The sequence below is a fragment of the Ursus americanus genome, chromosome 17, assembly GCF_024610735.1.
Source record: "Ursus americanus isolate L20-20 chromosome 17, mUrsAme1.1.p, whole genome shotgun sequence".
In the NCBI taxonomy this organism is placed as follows: domain Eukaryota; kingdom Metazoa; phylum Chordata; class Mammalia; order Carnivora; family Ursidae; genus Ursus; species Ursus americanus.
In genome coordinates, this window is record NC_142143.1 from 24,970,938 (window position 1) to 24,991,689 (window position 20,752).

The 20,752-nt window shown below is 45.6% G+C and overlaps 1 protein-coding gene across 5 annotated transcripts in view; it reads left to right on the forward strand.

Annotated features, from left to right (window-relative positions):
* The window catches only part of LOC123780627 (uncharacterized), a 75,196-nt gene that overhangs the window by 44,183 nt on the left and 10,261 nt on the right, over positions 1-20,752 (forward strand). For 2 of the 5 annotated variants that reach the window (XR_015727131.1, XR_015727132.1), the window contains exons 15-20: positions 1,753-6,499; positions 7,668-8,141; positions 9,465-9,562; positions 12,499-12,712; positions 17,946-18,067; positions 18,166-18,218. Coding sequence is in view for 1 of the 5 variants with exons in the window: in XM_087868857.1 (XP_087724983.1) it covers positions 1,753-1,905 (153 nt within the window). In the remaining 4 variants the exon portion in view is untranslated. The other 3 variants (XR_015727134.1, XR_015727133.1, XM_087868857.1) reach the window with 3 other exon arrangements.

The window sequence follows — 20,752 nt, forward strand, 5'->3', positions numbered from 1 at the left end:
TCTCCCGTAACCTACATTCGTGGGTGTGGATTTTTTTAAGACCATCTTCTATTTTCATTTTTTCCTCTATTAACCCATCCTCCAATTCACTAACCCGTTCCTCTGCTTCTGCGACCCTGGCCGTCAGAGCCTCTAGTTTTGCCTGCATTTGGCTCATAGAATTTTTAATTTCTGTCAGATTCGCTCTCATTTCTGTCCTTAGGGATTCTATATTCTCAGTAACCTTTTCGTTAATAGTTTTTTCAATTCTACTCATCATTTTGACCATCGTTACTCTGAATTCCATTTCTGATAATTTGGTTACATCCATATCCATTATTTCTGTGGCAGAGGCCACAGACTCACTGTCTTTTCTTTGCTGGGGGGGGCTTCTCCTTCTTGTCATTCTGATGAGGAGAGGTTGTGGGGTTGTCCAGAGCCCAAATTATTGACTGGGTCCCAGGCCGTGCCCCTTGTTTTATAGGGATCTTAGGGATGTGGGCTTCTTCTTTAAAGATTTTATTTATTTATTTATGTGGCAGCCAACCAGCGAGAGAGGGAACAGAAGCAGGGGAGTGGGAGAGGAAGAAGCAGGCTCCCAGCGGGGGAGCCAGACGAGGGACTCCTTTCCGGAACGCCGGGATCACGCCCTAAGCCGAAGGCAGGCGCTCAATGACTGCGCCACCCAGGTGCCCGGGTTGTGGGCTTCTTGATTTTTCAGCCTGCCTTCTGTGTTCTGGGGGAGGGGCCTGCCGCGCCGATACTCAGGCAACCCTGTTTGGGTAGAGTCTCCGTGTCCCCTGCGAGGGGGGATGGCGATGGGCACTCCCTGAGCCGGTATTTCCAGGCTTTTGTTCTCTGGCGGCTTTCCCTGGCGGTCTGCTGTGCCTCTTCTGAGAGTCAGAGCAGCAGCGGCCAAATTTCAGCCTCTGTCACAGAGCAGAGGGATTGCGGCCCGTTCTCTACTAATGTTCTGGCCACTTTAACTCTGTTTCTGTTGGTGCTGCTCAACCCTGCAGCGTCCCGGGATGTGCGCCCCACACCCGGCGTCCCAGCCCTCACTTCCAGGGCCGGCGCGTCTCTGTCCTTTGTGTTTCTAACGCCGCCAGCCGCCAGCCGCCCCGCGCGCGCTCCGGAAGCTCCCGGTCTCAGTCTGGATCCAGTGAGCGCACCGGGATTCCGGTGTTCCGCGAGATGCCTGGTGGCGCGCGCACCCGGCTCACGGTCTCAGTCTGCTGTTTTGCGGGTGCCGACCACGAGCCACGCCCGCTCTCCCGTGCAAGTGGCTACCGCTTCCCGGCACCCGAACACGGCGGCTCCCTCCCCCTTCCGTTTATCTTCCGATATCTGTGCACAGTTTCATGGCTCCCCGCTTCGTACCTCAATACTCAGCGCTGGAGATGTTCATTTGTAGAGATCCAGATGCGTCTTCCTGCGTCTCAGGCTGGTTCCGTGGTTGTTTAGGCTGGTCTGGTACCTATCCAGCTCGACTCGGAGGACCGGCTGAAAACGGTGTCTCCTACTCCTCCACCGTCTTAACTCCACCCCCTTTTTCCATTGACGGTGATCTTGAGTTAAACTTGGGCTGATAACACTTAAACTCTGCAAGAACTGGGCCACTCTTGAAAACACCATCTGGACCAAAAGAGTGTCCCAGTGAACCTAAAGCATGATTGATCCTCTTCCACACATTTACCAATGTTTCAAACTCAAATTCAATCCAAATTCTATTTCAACAGCACTGCTAAAATCTCGTTTCTTGGTTCGTTCCAGCCTTCCTCTCGGACTCCACCGCCGCGCCCCGTACCTGCAGCAGCCGTCGAGCCCGCAGTTCCCGCTCGGGATCCAAGCACCCGCAGCTCAACTCTGCGGATACCTCTCCGTGGCCCACCTGAATCCTTTTTAAAGATTTTAATTATTTATTAGAGAGAGAGTGTGCATGCAAGAGAGAGCATGCGAGGGGAGGAAAGGGAGAAGCAGGCTCCCCGTTGGGGAGCCCAGTGCGGGCCTCCATCCCGATCCCGGGACCCTGAGATAATCACCTGAGCCAAAGGCAGCTGCTTAACCTAACCGACTGAGCCACCCAGGCACCCCTGAATATCCCTGGATCCTTTTAGGAAAACATACCATGAACATTTAGATGTTGTGTGTTCAACCCTTGGAATGTTGTGTTCATCCTAGGCTTCTGTAGGCCACACTTGAGCTGTTAGGAGAGGCTGCAGAAGCCAGAGGAGTGGATGAGTCCTCCCAGTTGAATCAGCAAAGCCTTTTTCTAATAACCTTGCTTATTTTAGGGCGAAGGGATTTTTGCAGCTGAGAGGCTGAGTACTTGGCGTGGTTTGAGGCTTCCTAATGAATGTGCCAAAGGGTCTGACTGGCAGACACATCACATAATAATAATTGTTTAGATGCTGCTGAAGATAATTAATTTGGGCTTTGGAAAGCTTCCTTCTCGGTACATTCAATTCAAAAGCCCTCCTCTCGGCGTGTGCCTGCAAACACAATCCCTGGAACCAAAGAGAGGATAGTAAAAGCCGAAAGTATTGCCAGCACGGCCTCCTGAACTCATTCGGAGTTTCCATGGAAGTGGACATCGGGGTAGATGGATTCGTTTTCCTCTGTACTTGAGCCTTTAGAATAGTGTCCCCAGACACGTTGTCATCCAGAGTGCACAGGGAGCCAGAGACACGTGGGGAGACTTGCACATGCCTCTGCCCACCGGCTTCTTCTGCCAAACGGAACCAAGCAGAAATACAAAACACAAAAGCAAGGCAGCCAGGAAAGATGTGTTCAGGATCATCTTGGAATTTTGAGGTAGAAAGGCATGCAGAATGGAGAGTCTTCTTAAAGCCTGATTTTAAGGTAGGGGAGCTGAGGCAGTCAGCAGGGCACCAGAATGTCCAGAAGGCTCTTTCCATTCACTCATTCACCAACTATTTACTGAGCACCTACTGTGTGGATATGGACATAGCAGTCAATAAAACAGACAAAATCTCTGTCCACATGGATTTTCCCTTCTAGAGGATGGAGACAATAAGCAAATAAATGACTAGATCACATCTGATTAGCAATAGGTGATAAATGATGTGGGGGAAAATGAGTTGGGTTAAGGGAGAGCAAGTGGCCAGGTGAGGGCAGGGCATGGCTGTTTTGTTTTTTTTTTAAGATTTTATTTATTTATTCATTCGACAGAGATAGAGACAGCCAGCGAGAGAGGGAGCACAAGCAGGGGGAGTGGGAGAGGAAGAAGCAGGCTCATAGCAGAAGAGCCTGATGTGGGGCTCGATCCCATAACGCTAGGATCACACCCTGAGCCGAAGGCAGCGCTTAACCACTGTGCCACCCAGGCGCCCCAGGGCATGGCTGTTTTATGCAGGAGGACAGGGTAGTCCTCTTGGATAGGATGAACAGTATGGGGATTTGAAGGACATTAGGGAGTGAGTCGCAGGGACGCTGTGGTGGGGCGTGTGCAGCAGAGAGAAGAGCCAGTGCAAAGGCCCTAATGCGGGAGCTTGTGTGGTGGGGACTGATTTGGCCACCTTGTGGCTAGAGCAGATGGAGCTGGGGGCGGTGGTGGGAGGGGGGATCCAAGGGAGCTGGGGGAGAGCTTCAGCTCATCACGGGCTTTTCAGGTCACTGTGAGGACTTTACTTTTCCAGAGATGGGAGGATCTGGGGGAATCTGAGAACGGAGTGAGGTGATCCACATGGTGTTTTAACAAGGGTGCTCCGACTGCTGTGTGAAGAACACACCACACCCCAGGGAGGGTGGGGGCAGGGAGACCAGCTGGGAGTCCACTGTGGTGGTCCCAGGGGAGGACTGAGGACCAGCTGGCACCACCAGGGCTGGTAGGGATGGGATGATGGGGGGGTCTGATTCTGGGTGTATTTTGAAGGTGGAACCAATGGGATTAGTGGAGGGTGGAGCTGATGGCCTCGATAATATTGGAGGCACAAGGAAGGGGGGAGTGAAGGGCCACTCCAAATCTTCAGGTGTGCACAGCCAAGGGAATGGGGTTATCAGATGTTGAGCTTGGGGCACTGGAAGTGAAGCCTTTTTTTGGGTAAAATCCTGTTTGGGACTTGTTAAGTTTGGGATTTTGTTTTTTAAAAGATTTATTTAAAGAGGGGGAATGGCAGAGAGGGAAGATCTCAAGCGGACTCCCCGCTGAGGGGGGGACCCACTGGGAGCTTGGTCCCATGGCCCTGAGATCCTGACCTGAGCCGAAATCAAGAGTCTGTTGCTCAACCGACTGAGCCACGTAGGCAGCCCCGAGATCTTTATTAGATATCCAAGAAGAGGCTAATTAGGCAGTTGTGAGTCTGAGTTCAGGGGAGAGGTCGGTAGGGCCATAAATGTGGGAGTCATCAGCCTATAGATGTATTAAAGAGACTGAATGGAATTACCCAGGGCGAGTGTGTAAGTGGAGCAGAAAGTTGAGGATGGAGTCCCGGGGCTGCTGCTAGAACTCAGCCCTGCCTGGTCACCTTCATGATGGCGAGTCTGGCAGGGTGCCACGTCAGGATTTCCCATCTCCTGCGGATTGACCTGGAGAGGTCACAAGAAAGGGGGTCCCAGCCAGGTTGGCAAATGTTCGGGTAAGGTCTGTAACCACACAAAGGTACTCTCCAAGCTCCTCCTGAGACCCTCCCTCCCTGCCCAGCTCTACAGAAGCAATGACCGTAGAGGGCGTTTTGTCCCCTCCCTGAAGAGCTAGTGCCTTGCCACCTGTGTACTTTCCACCTGTTACCATCTTAACGTTGGGTAATCAAGAGAACAGTGACTTGAAACTGAGATTGGTACTTAAGTCTTGGTTTTGCTGCATGTTAGCTGTGTGACCTTGGACGAGTCTCTTAACCTCTCTGAGCCTCCATTGCCTCAGGTCCACGTATTTCACAGGCTTGTTTTGACAACCAAATGGGATTCTGTGTGTAAAGAGGTTACCCTGGTGTCTAGCACATAAGAGGTAATTATAATAGTAAGTGCTGTGTTCCAGGCACTATTTCATACATCTCTTATATTTACTTAATTATCACGACAACCCCATGAGGCAAATACTGTTTTTAATTTCCACTTTACAGATAGGGTTAAGTAACTTGGTGTGCTAGTAACTCAAGCAGCCTGACTCTAGGAATTTATTCGTATGACCACTATGCTATATTGCTTCTTGAGAACACTTAAAAATTTTCTTCTCTCTTATTTTCAAGTGTTCTTATTAAATGGCTCAAGCTTTCAATTTGTAGTTTTGTATTTTTCCTTGTTATTAAATTGCAGTCATTATCTGACCCTAAGATAATTGTCATCCCCTCCATGCTAAAAGAAGCAGTTTAATGCAATGGCAAGAAAAGAAAAATTGGAATTTTCTGAAATACAAGCGATAAGGTCTTCTTGCCAACCTTTTCTGTGGGAAGCCGGTTACTGTGGCTGGGCATACAAAGCAAGCTGGAGATATGACTTTCTTCTTGAATAAGCATGACCAAAAAGGATAATTATGTTTTTAGAAAGCTATGAAAATCTGAACCGAGAGTGAGGGATTTGCATTTTAGAACAGTAGGAGAAGTCCGTTTGTACCCTGTGTTATGCATTTGCGTTCATATATGCAAAAGCGTGTTCACGAGTGTATTTGGAGGTGTGTGAGTGTAGGTGAATGCTGGTGCACAGAGCGTGCGTGTGTGCATTTGGAAGGTGCAATACTTACTGGCTACCAAAGGAGGGGGCTCTCCGGGTGTTTGGCACAAAAGGATGGGCTGGAATTAATTTTCTGGTTTATACTTCTTCAAATCATTGAGCCGATAATACTCAGAAGGGAAAGCAATCTCCAAAGAGAAAATAAAACCGTTTCCCATGAAATAGAGCTGCCATGTTTAGCAAATAAAAATACAGGCCTCCCAGTTAAATTTGAATTTCAGGTAAACAGTGAATAATATTTTAGTGTCATTATGTTTGATGCAGTATTTGGGACATCTTTGACCAAAAATAATTTGTTATCTGAAATTCAAATCTAACTGTGCATGCTGTATTTTATCTGGCGGCCTTACCATAAAGACAATGAATTTAAATACCTGACGGTTTGTAAAAATGTTTAAAATCCACCAACCACTTTTGGACTGGCAAAGGACTTTTGGTTCTGGTTGGAGGAATCAACTCAGTCTTTTCTCTTTCAGGAAATCCCTTAATGACTTGGCACCACCATCTGTGAAATGGGGAAATAATCTGATTCTGTCCTCGCCCCCCGGGGAAACCCCTGGAGAATTTCACATCCTTAGCCTCACTCTAATGGCCTGGGGCACTTCACAGAACTTCATTCCGCACTTCAGTAAAAAACCAATTAAGAATTGTTTCAAAGGATTCTTATGACATGCCGTAATAGCTAGCCAGTATCCTGCGGTGTTCAATTTCTTCTTTCTTTTTCCCTCTCTCTAGCATGCATGGTGACAGAATTCTTCTCTGAGTCTCTGGAGGAATGCAGAGAGGAAATTTCCCACAACTCTGACTCCTGGGAAGCTCGAGGCAGGCACAGGTGAGGCCCAGGATCCAGAGGGCTGGGGACGGTGTGGTTGGAGGAGAGCCCTTGGTGCCAGGTGAGCAACAGGACCAACGGGACTTCTTGCAGCTGGGACAAAGCAGCATGTGGGGTTAAGCCTCAGGCTCTCAAGTAACAGTCCCTGGGTTCCTACAGTGTCTGTCAGTCTCTGGTTGTCTGATTAGAACCTCTGCCTTCTCCATCTATAAAATGGCTGAAATCCTAGTGCCTATGTCACGGAGTTATTATAAGGACTAAATGACATTAATAAAACCGTGTCTGGCTCCCAGGAAGCACTGAATAAATGTTAGTCATTATTATTATTGTTGCCTGGGACAATTTTTCCTTACCAGTTCAGTTATAATTTTTATTAATAACCATTTCTGAAGGTAGATGGAATGCATGTTCATAGAACAATATGTAAACATAGAGAAAAACCACAGGAAAAGAATTAAATCAGAAATACTTCATAAGGCTAACTCTGATCTTTTTTTCCCCCTCTGTATATATTAGTGGTCTCAGTGCTGACAGTGTATCAGAACCATCTGGGAAGATCTAAAAATACAGATACCTGGGCCCCAAACCAAATCTAATAAATCAGAACATCTAGGGGCAGAGGCAAGAGATCTGTTGTAAAAAGAAAAAAAAAAATCCAGAACATTCTATGCAAAATCAGGCATAAGAATCCTGCCGCTCACTCATACTTGTGCTCTCTTTTGCTTTCATACAGTTCTCAAAAACTGGACAATATCGTACATTTGGTTTTGTAACCTGCTTTTGTCGAGTTGCCTTATCTCTCATCATTTTTCCACAATATCTTATTTTTTCTTAAGGCTTTGGCTGTGGTTCCTAATAAGTGCTGCTTTTCACCCAGTGGTCCTCTCAGAATGAATCCATTTAAAAATGTCATCACTCCTGACTTCTCTCGTCCCGCTAGTCTGCCCCAGTTGATGAATAGAGACCCCTTCACCATTATTCATTCTCCCCACCTCTCCGGTTTCAGCTCCCCAGCCGATGGCCACAACCAGCTCTGGCCTTCCGGTCATCACTGTGCGGCTTTGTGGTAAAGCTGGAGATCATGCCGACGGATCTGCCGGTGAGGGTTTACACCATCTCTTCCCTAAAATGTTAATTCATCTCACGCTATTTTTCATTTACTGCTCAGCTGACCATGGTGGTGATTTCAGTTCCAAACAACCTCCAAGGACTCCGGCGGGAAATTTCCTTGGCTGTCTGCTGACATTTGGGGAAAATAAAATGACATTAAAGCACCGTACAAAATCCCTCGTAGATGGCTGTCTCCAGTTAGTGATTAACGAGACTGGACGTGGTGTGAGCAGGGCCTTAAGCCAGTCAGAAGCGAACACTCAAGCCTTTATGCCCATCCCGCTACCAGTCCCTGACATCGCTGAAATCGATGCAGTCGTCAGCAGACAACCAGCCTCTCCCTGGCTCTCCGTCCTTCCAGGCTGATTTTCCACTGCAGGATGGAAGCTCAAGGCCTGGCTCTTTGAAAACTCTTCCAGACCTCGCCAACCCCGGGTTCTGAAGACGCATGGAGCTGAAATGTGCATCTGAGCATCATTTGTACGGAGCAGCGGGCAGAGTGGGCGACGGCAGGTTACCAGGTGGTCTTCAGGTGAGGAAACCAGAGGAGGCCTCCACCCCTCGAGCTGGACCTTTCGCTTTGGGCTCTGGCCAGGCCAAATGAGGGCTGGGGAGAGAGGCTGCGGGCCACGCTGAGCACAGAGAAGTGTGAGAGTCCGGTGGTTGCACAGATGAGAATGGGGGCAGCTTACAATGACCGAGGAATGATGTGCCAGGCGCTCTCAAGGTTAATCAAGGAAGCGTGGGGGACCGACAGCATCTCCTGTCCTGGGAGAGTAGAGATTGTGAAGGGTGCTGCTAGGCCAGCTTTCTATTTAAGAGTGAGAGAGATGAAGTCCACACAGTGAGTTAGAGTGTGTTGGCCTAGTCCCCTCTTCTCGGGCCGTAGGAACACGAGTCTTAAATATGTGGAAATTTTCAGGTCACCTGGATGGGTCAGTGGGTAGAGTGTGTGACTCTGGATCTCAGGGTCATGAGTTCAAGCCCCACATTAGGCTTGGAACCTACTAAAAAAAATAATAATAATTAAAAAATAATAAATAATCCGTACATACGTAAGTGGGAACTTTCTCTTGCAGGGGAAGAATGTGGGTGTTGTAGTCACGCAGACCTGCAAACTCTTCCACTTACAAACTGGTTATTTAATGCCTCTGAGGCTCAGTTTCTTCTGCTCCGTCATGGGAACAGGTACCCACTTCATAGGGTGGGGACGGAGTGAGATAAATACTTATACGCTGTCTGGTGAGTACAGCGCTGGTTTCCCATAGCTGGTGGGGCCGGAAGGAAGGGGAAGCGAAAGTCTCAACTCCAGGCTGAGATGGGCTGATGCTACTGTCAGGGGTGACGGGAGGTTTTGCCTGAGTGGCAGTGTGACTCAGATCTCTGTCCGTGGCAGGGAAGGCGCTGAAGAAGGCCTAGGCTGAGGCTGGCCCGTGAGTGGGATGGTTTCATGGCGTGCCAGGCCGGTGTGAGCTGTGCCCTGCTCTGGTTGGTTGTTTAGCAAGACAAAGCTGATGACAGAAGCTTCTCTTCTGTGTGGCAGTTTGTCCTGCAACTCTTTTTGATCCCAAATAATGCAAATTGCAGGATCCCAGGAGGCCAAGACCAGTGCCTCCCTTATCCCTTGTCATATCAGATGCACCATCCACGTAAGAGTCCATTGTTCCCGCCTTCGGCCTGAATGTGGGCTTGTGCAGTTTTGCAAGCCATCCTCACTCCGGGGGTCATGTCTCCCGTTTGGCGGGGATGGGGGACCGCAGACAAGTTGCTCAGGGCCCAGCCGAGGCTGCAAGCCCATCCAAGTGACTGTGCCAGGGAAGGAAGCCTTGCTAACCCTCTTTCTTTGTTTTCTCAGAGCAGAAATTGAGCGCCCACGGTGACACTTCCTCTCAACACTCCGTACTGGAGACTGAAGAAACAGTTTCTTCCCTTTCTTGAATTGAAACAAGAAAGGTAGGCAAGAACGATTTCTCAGGAGAGTGTGATTTTAAGCAGAGGATTCATGAACGTATGGTCTCCTCCCTTGTTGCAGATAGATAGCCTTTCTCTGGAGGGGACTAAGATCTTACAGCAAAAACAATAGATATTGATCTCAATCTATTCATTGCTTATGCTTTTCATAAGAAAAAGGAAAAGATATTTACATGGAAGCCTAGGGGAGGGCCTCAGGCACCATGCCGAGAATTTTCCATGACAGGAGCTAACACCCCCAAGAACCTACTACTGCCAAACAGAGTGTGAAGTACTTTATGAAACTATTTCACAGCAACTCTTCCCATTTTAAAGATAGGAAAACTGAGGGGTTTAGCTGGGAAAACCTGGAGGAGCGAGCGGGGCAAGCATATGTCTGGGTCATGGGAAGTTTGGGGATGAGAAGCCCTGCCCTTCCTGTTGTCTGAAGGGAAAAGGATCAGCAGCGTCCATTTTGGAGGATGAAAACAGTTCCAGGCCTGGGTTCCGGCCAAATGTGGTCAACAAAGGACACAAAGAGACTTGTGAGCCTCTGCATAAGTCCAGATTCTTGGGCGCACGTGACAGAAATCGAACTCAAGCTGGCTTAAGCTTAATGAGAAGAAATCTACAGTCTCATCCAACTGTAGGCTGGCATAGGCTGACTGGTGGCTGGAATGAGGCATTGAAAGAACACTCTCTTCTTTGCTCTCCTCTGTGTGTCAGCCTCATTCTCTCTCATTACAGTCAGGCTTCCTATACTCAGCCGGGCTTTTACGATCCTAGCTCAGCGAGACTAGCAGAAAAAGCAAGTTCTCGCAGTGAATATTAAATATGCATGGTATGCTCCGAATAGAACTATAGAGAAGGGCTCTGATAAGTCCTGTGGGTGTAGTGTGCCCACCAGTGTGCCAGGTACCATCACCATTGTCGGGGTGCTTGGTTGTGATGATGAGGGAGCCCACAGTCAGTGCAGGGCAGCAAACTGTGACTGACAATTCTCCACGAACTATATAGACTGGGGCTGAAGGAGATCCCCCAAAGGAAGTCAGGGAGGCAGAGCAGACAAAATACCAGTTGCACACAAGGCCCTGGAGCGGACAGGGAGAACTGGAGGGACGCCATCTTCATATCGATCCTTCTGTGCCCCTGATTTCTCCAAACGTGACAAACGACCACATGGATTCGTTCGCTAGGGCTGCCATAACAAAACACTACAGACTAGGGAGCTTAGAGACACCAGAAGGGTCTCTCCTGCAGTCTGGAGGCTGGAGGTCCGAGCTCAGGGTGCAGTGTGGTTGAGTTCTGGCGAGAGCCCTCTTCCTGGCTTGCCCACGGCTGGCTGCCTTCTGGCTGTGTGCCCCCATGGCCTTTCCTCAGTGCACGCCAAGAGCTCTGGCGTCTCTCCTTCTTGTAAGCACACCAGTTCTACTGAGTCAGGATTCTACCCGTCGGCCCTCATTTAATCCCCGTTAAAGGCCTCATACAGTCCCATGGGAGGCTCGGGCTTCAACATATGCATTTTGAGGGGACACATTTCAGTCCACAGCATCCTGGGATCTAGATACTTTTAGAAGATACAGTTTCCCTCTGTTTTACACAAATCTCAGTGTTCTGAAAAACATTTCTTGCTTGGAAATGATAGTCAGAAATATTTGAAATTCTAGGTAAGCGGGATTCAAAAGGAGAGAAGTTACATCGCCTCTAGATTCTAAGCCCCGAGAGGGGCAGGAACTGTGCTTCGGTATTTCTTCATGGCCCTGAGAAACCCACGAATTGAGGAAAGGTGGCCTTTTTTTTTTTTTTAAGACTTTATTTATTTATTTATTTATTTATTTGATGGAGCCCAATGCGGGGCTCAATCCCAGGACCCTGGATCATGACCTGAGCCAAAGGCAGACGCTTAACCAGCTGGGCCACCCAGGCGCTCTAGAAAGGTGGCCTTCCTAAAAGCATAACAAGACCAGGGGTATGAAGGGCCGTCACTATCTGCGCTTCCTTTGATCCCTGTTGGGAACACAGCAGACGGTGGCAGAGTCCCTGTTGCCACTGAGGGTTGATCAGCCTGGATTTTTACGAGGCGGTCCTGCTGCTCCGTCCCCTGTCTGGTCCTGGTTCTGAAGATGCTGCTGTTAATTGTCGGCTCTGCTGTTCTGTCCTCCGAGAAAGAATGTTTGACACTTGGGATATGGTGTCACAAAAGCATTTTTTTACAGAATAAAATATAGCATATATACACATGCACACACGATCAGAAAGAATGTCCTCCGAGAAAGAATGTTTGACACTTGGGATATGGTGTCACAAAAGCATTTTTTTACAGAATAAAATATAGCATATATACACATGCACACACGATCAGTTACTTTAAAAATAGCCTTAAAAACACCCTCATTTTCATATGTTTTAGGGTTTTCTTCCTGAAATCTAGGGCAGCCTTTACAGTTTTGTTCAGGGGCTTGTCTGTTTATTCTTTTTTTCTGGGTTTTGGATTTCAGATCCAGTCACAGTTTTGTAGGTGCAGAAAATTTTTTCCTTCTTCTTTTCTAGGTTCTTTGGCGGGCCAAATAATTAAATTGACATAAGATGGATTAACAGGAGAAAAACAGATTTAATTGTATACATTAAAGGAGCCCCATAAAATCATGAGACTCAAAGAAGTGACCCAAGCAGGCGGTTTTTATACCTTTTAGACAGAGTAGCGGTACATTTATAAAGAATCAGCAAGACAAAGGGGTTTGGGCTTGGGATAGCAAATTGGTGAAGAAAGAACAAGTTTCGTTTATATAGCCTTCTCAGCCCTAAACTCCCTAAAAGGATCCCTTCTACCCTCCTGGCGCCCCTTTCACATGGGAGATTTATCTCCTGCTTTCTGGGGGACAAAGGAGATCAGAATGTTCTTCTCGCACTGACTCTCAAATAATTTTAATTCAAAATAGTGTGAAAATTAATAAATGGAAACCTCATCTAAAATGGAATCAGGAGGCCAGAAGGTGGAGCCCTCATGCACTACCACTTGGACACCAATTCCAGACCCTGACGAGAAGCATTGTCCATACAGAGCTCGACAGAAGACGACTCACCTTGCAAGCTGATACCGCTTTCCTACTCCAGCAGCGGGAAGGGAGGGTCCCTTCCTTGTCCAGCAACTCGGTCAGTGAGAAACCATTTCCACCCTGAACGCTTGCCTGCCTGCAATGGACTTCCACTCAAAATAACCCCTCCTACCTTCCTCCTTTTTCTCCATAAACTGAAGCCCCTCTCCTTTTCTTGTTGCGCTTGCCTATGGCTTTTGCTCTAGCTTGCCTCTCCTGAGTTGCAATTCCTCTGCTATCCCTGGATAAACCCATTTTGCTGGTGAAATAATTGGCCGTTTTACTTTTAAGGTCTACAAGTCACTATGCCAAAGTGGAGGACTTCCCTTTGCTGCTGGGTTAAAGCCTCTGCAAACATTTCCTTAAAATTTTAAGAAAAAACAGGACTGGCTATGACTGCTTCCGAATAGCATCCGTTTTCAGGGAGTGCTGTGGTGGCTTGCTCTGGAAAGGGCTGCCTGGGACCAGATCCTTGGTCAGCTCTGTGGCTCTGGGCTGGTTAATCTTTCTTAGCTCCTACAGTGGTAGGCTATATGGAAAGAGCATATAGCACAGTGCCTGTCCAGAGTAATGCTCTAACGTAATAACTATTATAATTATCTCTCCCTTTTGTAAATTGCTCAGTGTCCCCAGTGCAGGGGTCTAAACCTCAAGTGTCTGCAGGAGCTAGGAAGGTGATTTAGATGTATAAAGGTAACTGGTGTGGAGCAATGGGAATGGAGGAAACCATAATGAAATGGGGGGAGGGGAATGCATGATCTGCTAGAAGAAAGTCAAATTTTATAACAAAAAAAAGGAAAGGAAAGGGAGCGAGGAAAGAAGATCACATTGTACGTGTCTGCTAGCTGGATATGACCCCGGAGCCACCAGTTTGTAACCTTGCTCTGATTTAAAGGAGCTGAGTGAACTACGTTAGGGAAACAAAGCCCAGAGTTTAGGATTTGTCTTAGGATTTTCTCAGTTTTCAACTGTTAGTGACAGAGGAAACTCCTTATCAGATTTCTAACCAAGGAGAAATCAGGTCACTCTGAGTATTTCAGGGTAAAGGATTGCTTTACCCTCTAATCAGATATGTGAATGAGATAGTCCATAATTTTCAATAATTTACTATCAATGACAACGTCATAGCAGCTCTATCTTTATTGTTGTTTATTTTCAGAATGAGACTAGATTTCGAGACAGGGATTTTTCTGGTAATTGAACAAAATGATAATGGTTTCAAAGGTGAGGACGTGAGTTGCTTTGTCAGAGACTCTCAGGAGCCAAGTTTAAAAGAACTCTGTGGGCCACAGATGATATTTATTAATATTATTTGTAATCTATAAACATTAATGTGTATTCTTCAAAGAACGTGTGTTCAGGCTTTTCTTATACATATACAAAGGCATCATAAGAAAGACAACATGGCATGGTTTGGGGAGGATGACAGATATTCACTTTTTTTGTCCAAAAATCTCTTTCCCATTCTGCCTGAAATTGCCACATTACTCAGACCTTTGCAATAAGGACATAGACCCCCTTCTTAAAATATCACCTCCCAGGAAGTCCTGGAAGAAATGGTATACTGAGCTGTCTTTCTCACTTATACCTTTTATCTCTGTTTATTTATCAAATTCTAATAACCTAGCTTGTTTTCAAAGAAGACAGTAAGAGGGAAGTGATTTTTGATGAAAGGAAGAAACTAAGGAGGATACCTTCTCAAAGCCACACATTGATCCATCCATCCATCCATCCATCCATCCATCCATCCATCCATCCATCCATCCATCCTGCCCGCATTCATTGAGCACTGACTCTGTGCCATGTCCTGGGACGGAACATGGAGTCTAGTTGGGGAAACAGGATTACAGAGCAGTGAGTGTGCTGTGGTAGAGGTATGTATATGTAGGCTATTAACGGGCCAAATTCAAAGGGCATCGTGATGGTTACTTGTATATATGTTTGTCCATGAGGGTCTATCTGGATAAGATTATCATTTGAATCTGTAGCCTGAGTACAGCAGATGGCCCTCCCAGTATGAGTGGCCCTCATCCAACCTGTTGAAGCCTGAATAGAAGAAAAGACAGAAGAATTCTCTCTTTGCCTGATTGTCTTTGAGCTGGGACATCAGTCTCCTCCTGTCTTCGGACTTAGACTTGAACTGGAACTTTCGTCATTGGCTGGCCTGGTTGTCAGGCCTTTGGACTCAGACTGTAACAACACCATTGACTTTCCTGCATCTCAAGCTTGTTGACTGCAGACCTTGGACTTCTGAGCCTCCATAACCACATGAGCCAATTCCTAATAGTAAATCTCTTTAGACAGGTAGATAGATAGATAGATAGATAGATAGATAGATAGATAGATAGATAGATAGTTATCCTATTGGTTCTGCTTCTCTGGAGAACCCAGACTTAATGTAGGTATTGTCCTCAGCCTGGGCAGGAAGGCTTGGGAAGAAAGGGGAGTTGTCAGGATGGCTTCCTGAAAGCAGATACTGATCTGAATTCTGAAGAATACAGCAGAATTAACAGGGAAGGAGATTGCTTACTGCATGCTTCAAGGCCCTGTCCTCAGCTCTTTCCATTTCCAAACTTTAATCAATTCTTTGGATGAACATATAAAAGGCTCATTTATTACTGGCAGATGGCACAAAGTTAAGAGATATAGGGTTTACTTTTGGATAGTGGCAAAATCAGTGCTCAGATCTTGGCAGAGTAGAGGATGGGTCACGTCCAATAAAATAAAGCTGAACAGAGGTAAATGGAAAGCCTTGCCCTTGTGTTAAAAAGCAAAACAAAAGAACAAAAACAAGCTGGGCAGGGTGTGAGAGGTGGGGAAAATTAAAAAAATTTTTTTATTGAGGCATGCCTGGGAGGCTCAGATAGTTAAGCATCTGCCTTTGGCTCAGGTCATGATCCCAGGGTCCTGGGATTGAGCCCTGCATTGGGCTCCCCGCTTGGTGAGCCTGCTTCTCCCTCTCCCTCTGCCTGCTGCTCCCCCTGCTTGTGCTCTCTCTCTCTAATAAGGAAATAAAATCTTTTAAAAAATTTTTATTGAGATATTGACATATAACGTTGCATTGGTTTTAGGTGTACAGCATAATGAGCTATACACACACACACACACACACACACACACACACACACACAGCAAAATGACCAGTAAGTTTAGGTAACATCTACGACCATACAGTTACAAATTGTTTTCTTATGATGAGAACTTTTAAGATCTACCCTCTTAGCAATTTTCAAATACACAATAGAGTATTGTTAACTATAGTCATCATACTATGTATTACCTCCCCGGGACTTATTTATCTTATAACTGGAAATTTGTACCTTTTGACTTCCTTTACCCATTTTGCCAACTCCCAACCCCTACTGCTGGCAACCACCAGTGTATTTTCTATACCTTTGAGGTTTTGTTTTGTTTCTGATTCCACATATAAATGAGATCACACAGTATTTGTCTTTCTCTGACTTGTTTTATTTAGTGTAATGCTTTCAAGGTCCATCCATGTTGTCACAAACAGCAAGATGTCTTTCTTTTTTATGGCTGAAAATTTCCCATTTTATAAATACAAATAAAACACATTCTTTTTAACCATTCCTCCATCAATGGACACTTAGATTGTTTCTATGTCTTGAGTATTCTAAATAATGCTGCAGTGAACATGGGCATGCAGATATCTGTTCAAGGTAGAGATTTTACTTTCTTTGGATGAATAACCAAAAATGGAATTGCTGGATCATATGGTGAAAAAGACTTACTTATATTATATGTTTTAGTTCAGAAGTTGTCAAACTATGGCTCATTAGCCAAATTCACCTAGTTGCCTGTTTCTGTAAATAAAGTTTTCATATTGTCTATGGCTGTTTTAATGCTACAACAGCAGAATTGAGTCGTTGCAACAGAGATTGTATAGACTACAAAGTCAACAATATTTGCCATCTGGCTCTTTACACAGAAGTTTGCTGACCCCTGGTCTAGTCCACTGGGAATTCAATGTAAGTCAAGAGTGTGATGTGTGCACTGAAAATGCCAGTTCTCCCTTGGGAGCTATTTATAAAAATACAGATGCTTAGAATCATGTGTGAATGAATCAGTGGATGAACAAATAGTCAATTAAGGGAGAGGATGGTCTATCCTGGTTCTTGTGGACCGGAACCCACCAGAGTCCTGGACTCCATCCTGGGGATGTAGTTAAAGAGGAATACAGGCTATTGGAGCGCAGTCAGCGGAGAGGGCTGAGGGGTACTGGGAATTGTATCAGGAACAAACCAAGGAAATAGGAATGTTTAGCCTGAACAAGCAAATTCCCAAGAGGGACATCAACAGCATCCGTTCTTGATGACATTCATTGAGTCTTGTGTACTGGGCTCGTTAAATATATGATCTCATTCAATCCTTACACCAACCCTATGAGACTGGTAGTATTAGTAAGCCCATGGAAAGATTAAGTTACCCAAGATCACACAACCAGTAAACAGGGAAGCTGAGGCTCAATCTGCGTCTAGAGCCCACGAGCTTAATTGTATACCATTGGCTGTCCTTCATTATTGAAAGGGATATTAATAATCCTGTTATCTCTGATTCCACAAGACAGACCAACAGCCTGAGGAAACAGGGAAACAGACTCCTGTTTGAAGCAAGGGAGACCTTTCAAATGCCCAGAGATGGAACCGGTTTTTCTGTAGGGGTGGAAACCCTGTTATTAGGGTATGTTCAAGTAGGGGCCAGATGACTTGGCCAAGATTTCAGAGAGAGGATTCCAAAATGGATAAGGGCAGAGAGCCTCCAAGATTCCTTCCCCCTCTTGATTCTATCATGATCTGAGGCTTGGGGCACTTCCTAGGATGGTTGACTTAGGTCAACAAGAGGCAGCAATAGAATGGGACCTGGGAGAGAGGCACTTTTCTAAGTGCTTTGTATATGTTAACTCATTTAATCTTCAAAAGAGTTGAATGGATAGATACCACAAATGTCATCATTCCCATTTTACAGATGCACAAATAGAGTCATATAATGGCTACATAATTTATCCAGAGTCACACAACTAATAAGTATTAAAGCCAGAATTTGAACATAGGCAGTCTGACTCCAAGGCCTGTGCTTTAAACCATTTCCATAAAAAAATCTCTTACGAAGAAGGGATATGTAATTTGAAAATGCCCCTTTTATTTCCCCCTGCCTCCCCACCAAGATTTTTGATGTGTCCCTTTCCCATGTTGCAAAACACTATACTACTAGAAGTTAATGGTAGCAGCTGCCATTGTAACATTCTCATTTTGTTCTGTGATAATTTATAGGGACTGATTCTTCTGCTTCAGAAACCGGCTGCGAGGTAGGGGGTTCCCAAATGCATCATCAAGTCCTACAAATAATCAAGTGGCTATGACTGTGTTCATTCTCTCAGAAGTCCCATCTGAAGGTATAAACAATAATGTCCTACTCACAATATAAATTTGGTTCCTGTTTCAGTATTACCTCTGCTGTGGGAACTAATGGATTTTTTTAACTTTTCTACAGAGGCAAAGCTGAGCTCTACACCAAAGACTTCTGCATTCTGATTTCCTTGATGGGTAAGGTGGAATTTGATAATAGTAGGGACTACACTTGACACCTAGCAGGTGCTGCTACCTATTGTGATCAATTGGGATTTATTGACTTGGGGGAATGAGAGTGTTAAGGGATTTCCTTTCCTTTCTGGTGCTTTCTGGCCTCTGACAATGAGTGCTAGTCCTATTGATTTTTTTCCCCCTCCAAGAGATTTGTGCTTCCCAGCAACTGGGCAAACAAAAATTTCAGCATCTCCTCAATTGCACTGCATTCCTGAGTGTAAAAAAGTCTTTAAGAAACACTGTTGTTATTATTTAGGCGAACATTGTGTTTCCAGCCTGCTTTTCTTCCAGATCTTTTTTCCTCCATATTCAAAGAAAGTACTGCCAGTCCAGTGAGGACACAGAACATGAATTGTTAAATAATTGATTCACCCTATAGATAAGGATACAGCCTTTTGTGTCTAAGGAGACTGCTTGATTCATTGTGTACAAGGACAGCGCGTTCCTTGCCTGGCTTATTTACCGCGTGTTTTAATTAGCTGCCAGGCGTTTTACGGCAGTCCCTGTTCTAAAGGTAGAGATTTGAGCTTGTTAAGGTGATGGCTTAAGTAAGAGCTTTGTCATTAGGTCGCCATTTTTCTATCTCCTTGCATTTCTGCTCAGGGACTGAGCTCTCTAACCTAATATGGCAAACTGGCATCCTCCCAGTGGCTAAGTGGCCCCGGAGACAGAGCACTCCGCTGTGGGCTCCTCAGTGGCAAGAACTTAGTCTGGCTGTCTTCGTACCCCTTTTGCTTAGCAGAGTGCCTAGCGCATGGGAAGTGCTGAAGAAACATCGGCCGAACTTTTCAGCGGAGGCCCCTTTGGAAGGCACACACTATTGTCATCTTCTCTCTCACTTCCCATGTACCATGAGCCTCCAAATGAGTGGAGTCTAGTCAGGGACAATATTCAACAGATGTAACCTAGCCTGGGTTCAGCATGGGCACTGACCAATCAGCCTTTGGGTTAGAACAGGATCCCAAAGGACCCTTCCTATAATAGACATGAACCCTTTAGTTCTTGTGTCACTCAGGGGGCTGGAGAGAAGGGACACTCAAGGGAGTGGCAGCAGGAGTTAGAGCAATGGCTACCTGTTAGTTGAAATGGAAGTATTTAAATATTTTATCTTTAATTTAATTTAATTTAATTTAATTTAATTTTAAAGTATGTTCTATACCCAAAATAGGGCTTTTGATCCTGAAATCAAAAGTCACATGTTCTGGGGTGCCTGGTGGCTCAGCTGGTTAAGCATCCAACTCTTGATTTTGGCTCAGGTCATGATCTGAGGGTCATGAGATCGAGCCCCACCTCGGGCTCCACACTCAGCAGGGAGTCTGTTTCTCCCCCTCTCCTTCCTCCTCTGCCCCTTCCCTTGTGCACACTTTCTCTTTCTCTCTCTCTCTCTAAAATAAATAAATAAATCTTAAAAAAAAAAAAAAGTCGCATGTTCTATGGGCCGAACCAGCCAGGTGCCCCTGTATTTAAATAGTTTAACAATGGTATAGCTGTATTAGTGCATACCAGCTGATCACACTTGTTTAATTCTCCCACAACCATCCAATACGATGCAGCCAGGCATCTTTTTTCCACCCCCAAATAGAAATATCATTGGTCTTCTCCCCAGATCAACATGGTTGTTGTAAAAATATAATGAAATAAAGTGAGCTGGGAAGTTGGTAGCTGCAGCACAGTTTTTGAAGTTTGAGTCCCTAGATAAGCACAGAGCAACTAGATGGCTAACGCAAAACCCCCTAAACACATTTACAACAGAAGCAGGTGACTGGGGATCCCCCAAACCCCCAAATACACATCGACCGGGTTAGTATCAACATCTATACAAAAGAAAGCAGAGGGAAGCAGTGGGGCATCTGATGGATCTGAAATCATCTTTGAGAAGAACCTCAAAACAGTCCACTGGCATTCACTGGAAAGCATGGCAAGCCAGTTTGAGAACAGCAGCTGTAACTGGAAGAGGTTTGCCAACTCCAAGAGCAGGAGAGTGTGCAGATTTGCAGTCAAAGGGGAAGGAGCTGGAATAGTCTAGCCTCTGTGTACTTTCAAAACTAACTAGCCAGGGATCCCTTCCAGGACAGGATTCTACCTTGAGGAGAAATTGTGGAAGTAAACAGTGGTCAAGGGGGAAACGCCCGGATGTAAGTGGAGGAAGGTAAGAAGGCCAGGAAATGTCAGAAAGCAAGCTGCCATCTTTTCTGGATCCTCATTAAAAGCATCAGAAGAGGGAGTTCTACAAAGGTAAAAAAAAAAAAAAAAAAAAAAAGTTACCTTGAGCCACACTTCATTCTAAATTTTCAGGAAAACGAATTTTACATAAAAATAAGCAGCAAAAAGTATCAAGATAGAATTCCACACAAAGTTATTTTAAGAAAAAAGATATGTGGAACAGAACGGCTGTTCAGACAATGAAATCACATCAGAAAGACGTGCCCACAGAACAGAACAAGACTATATTTTCTTACGTAAAAGCCAGCTAAAAGATACGAAAGTGATAGAAG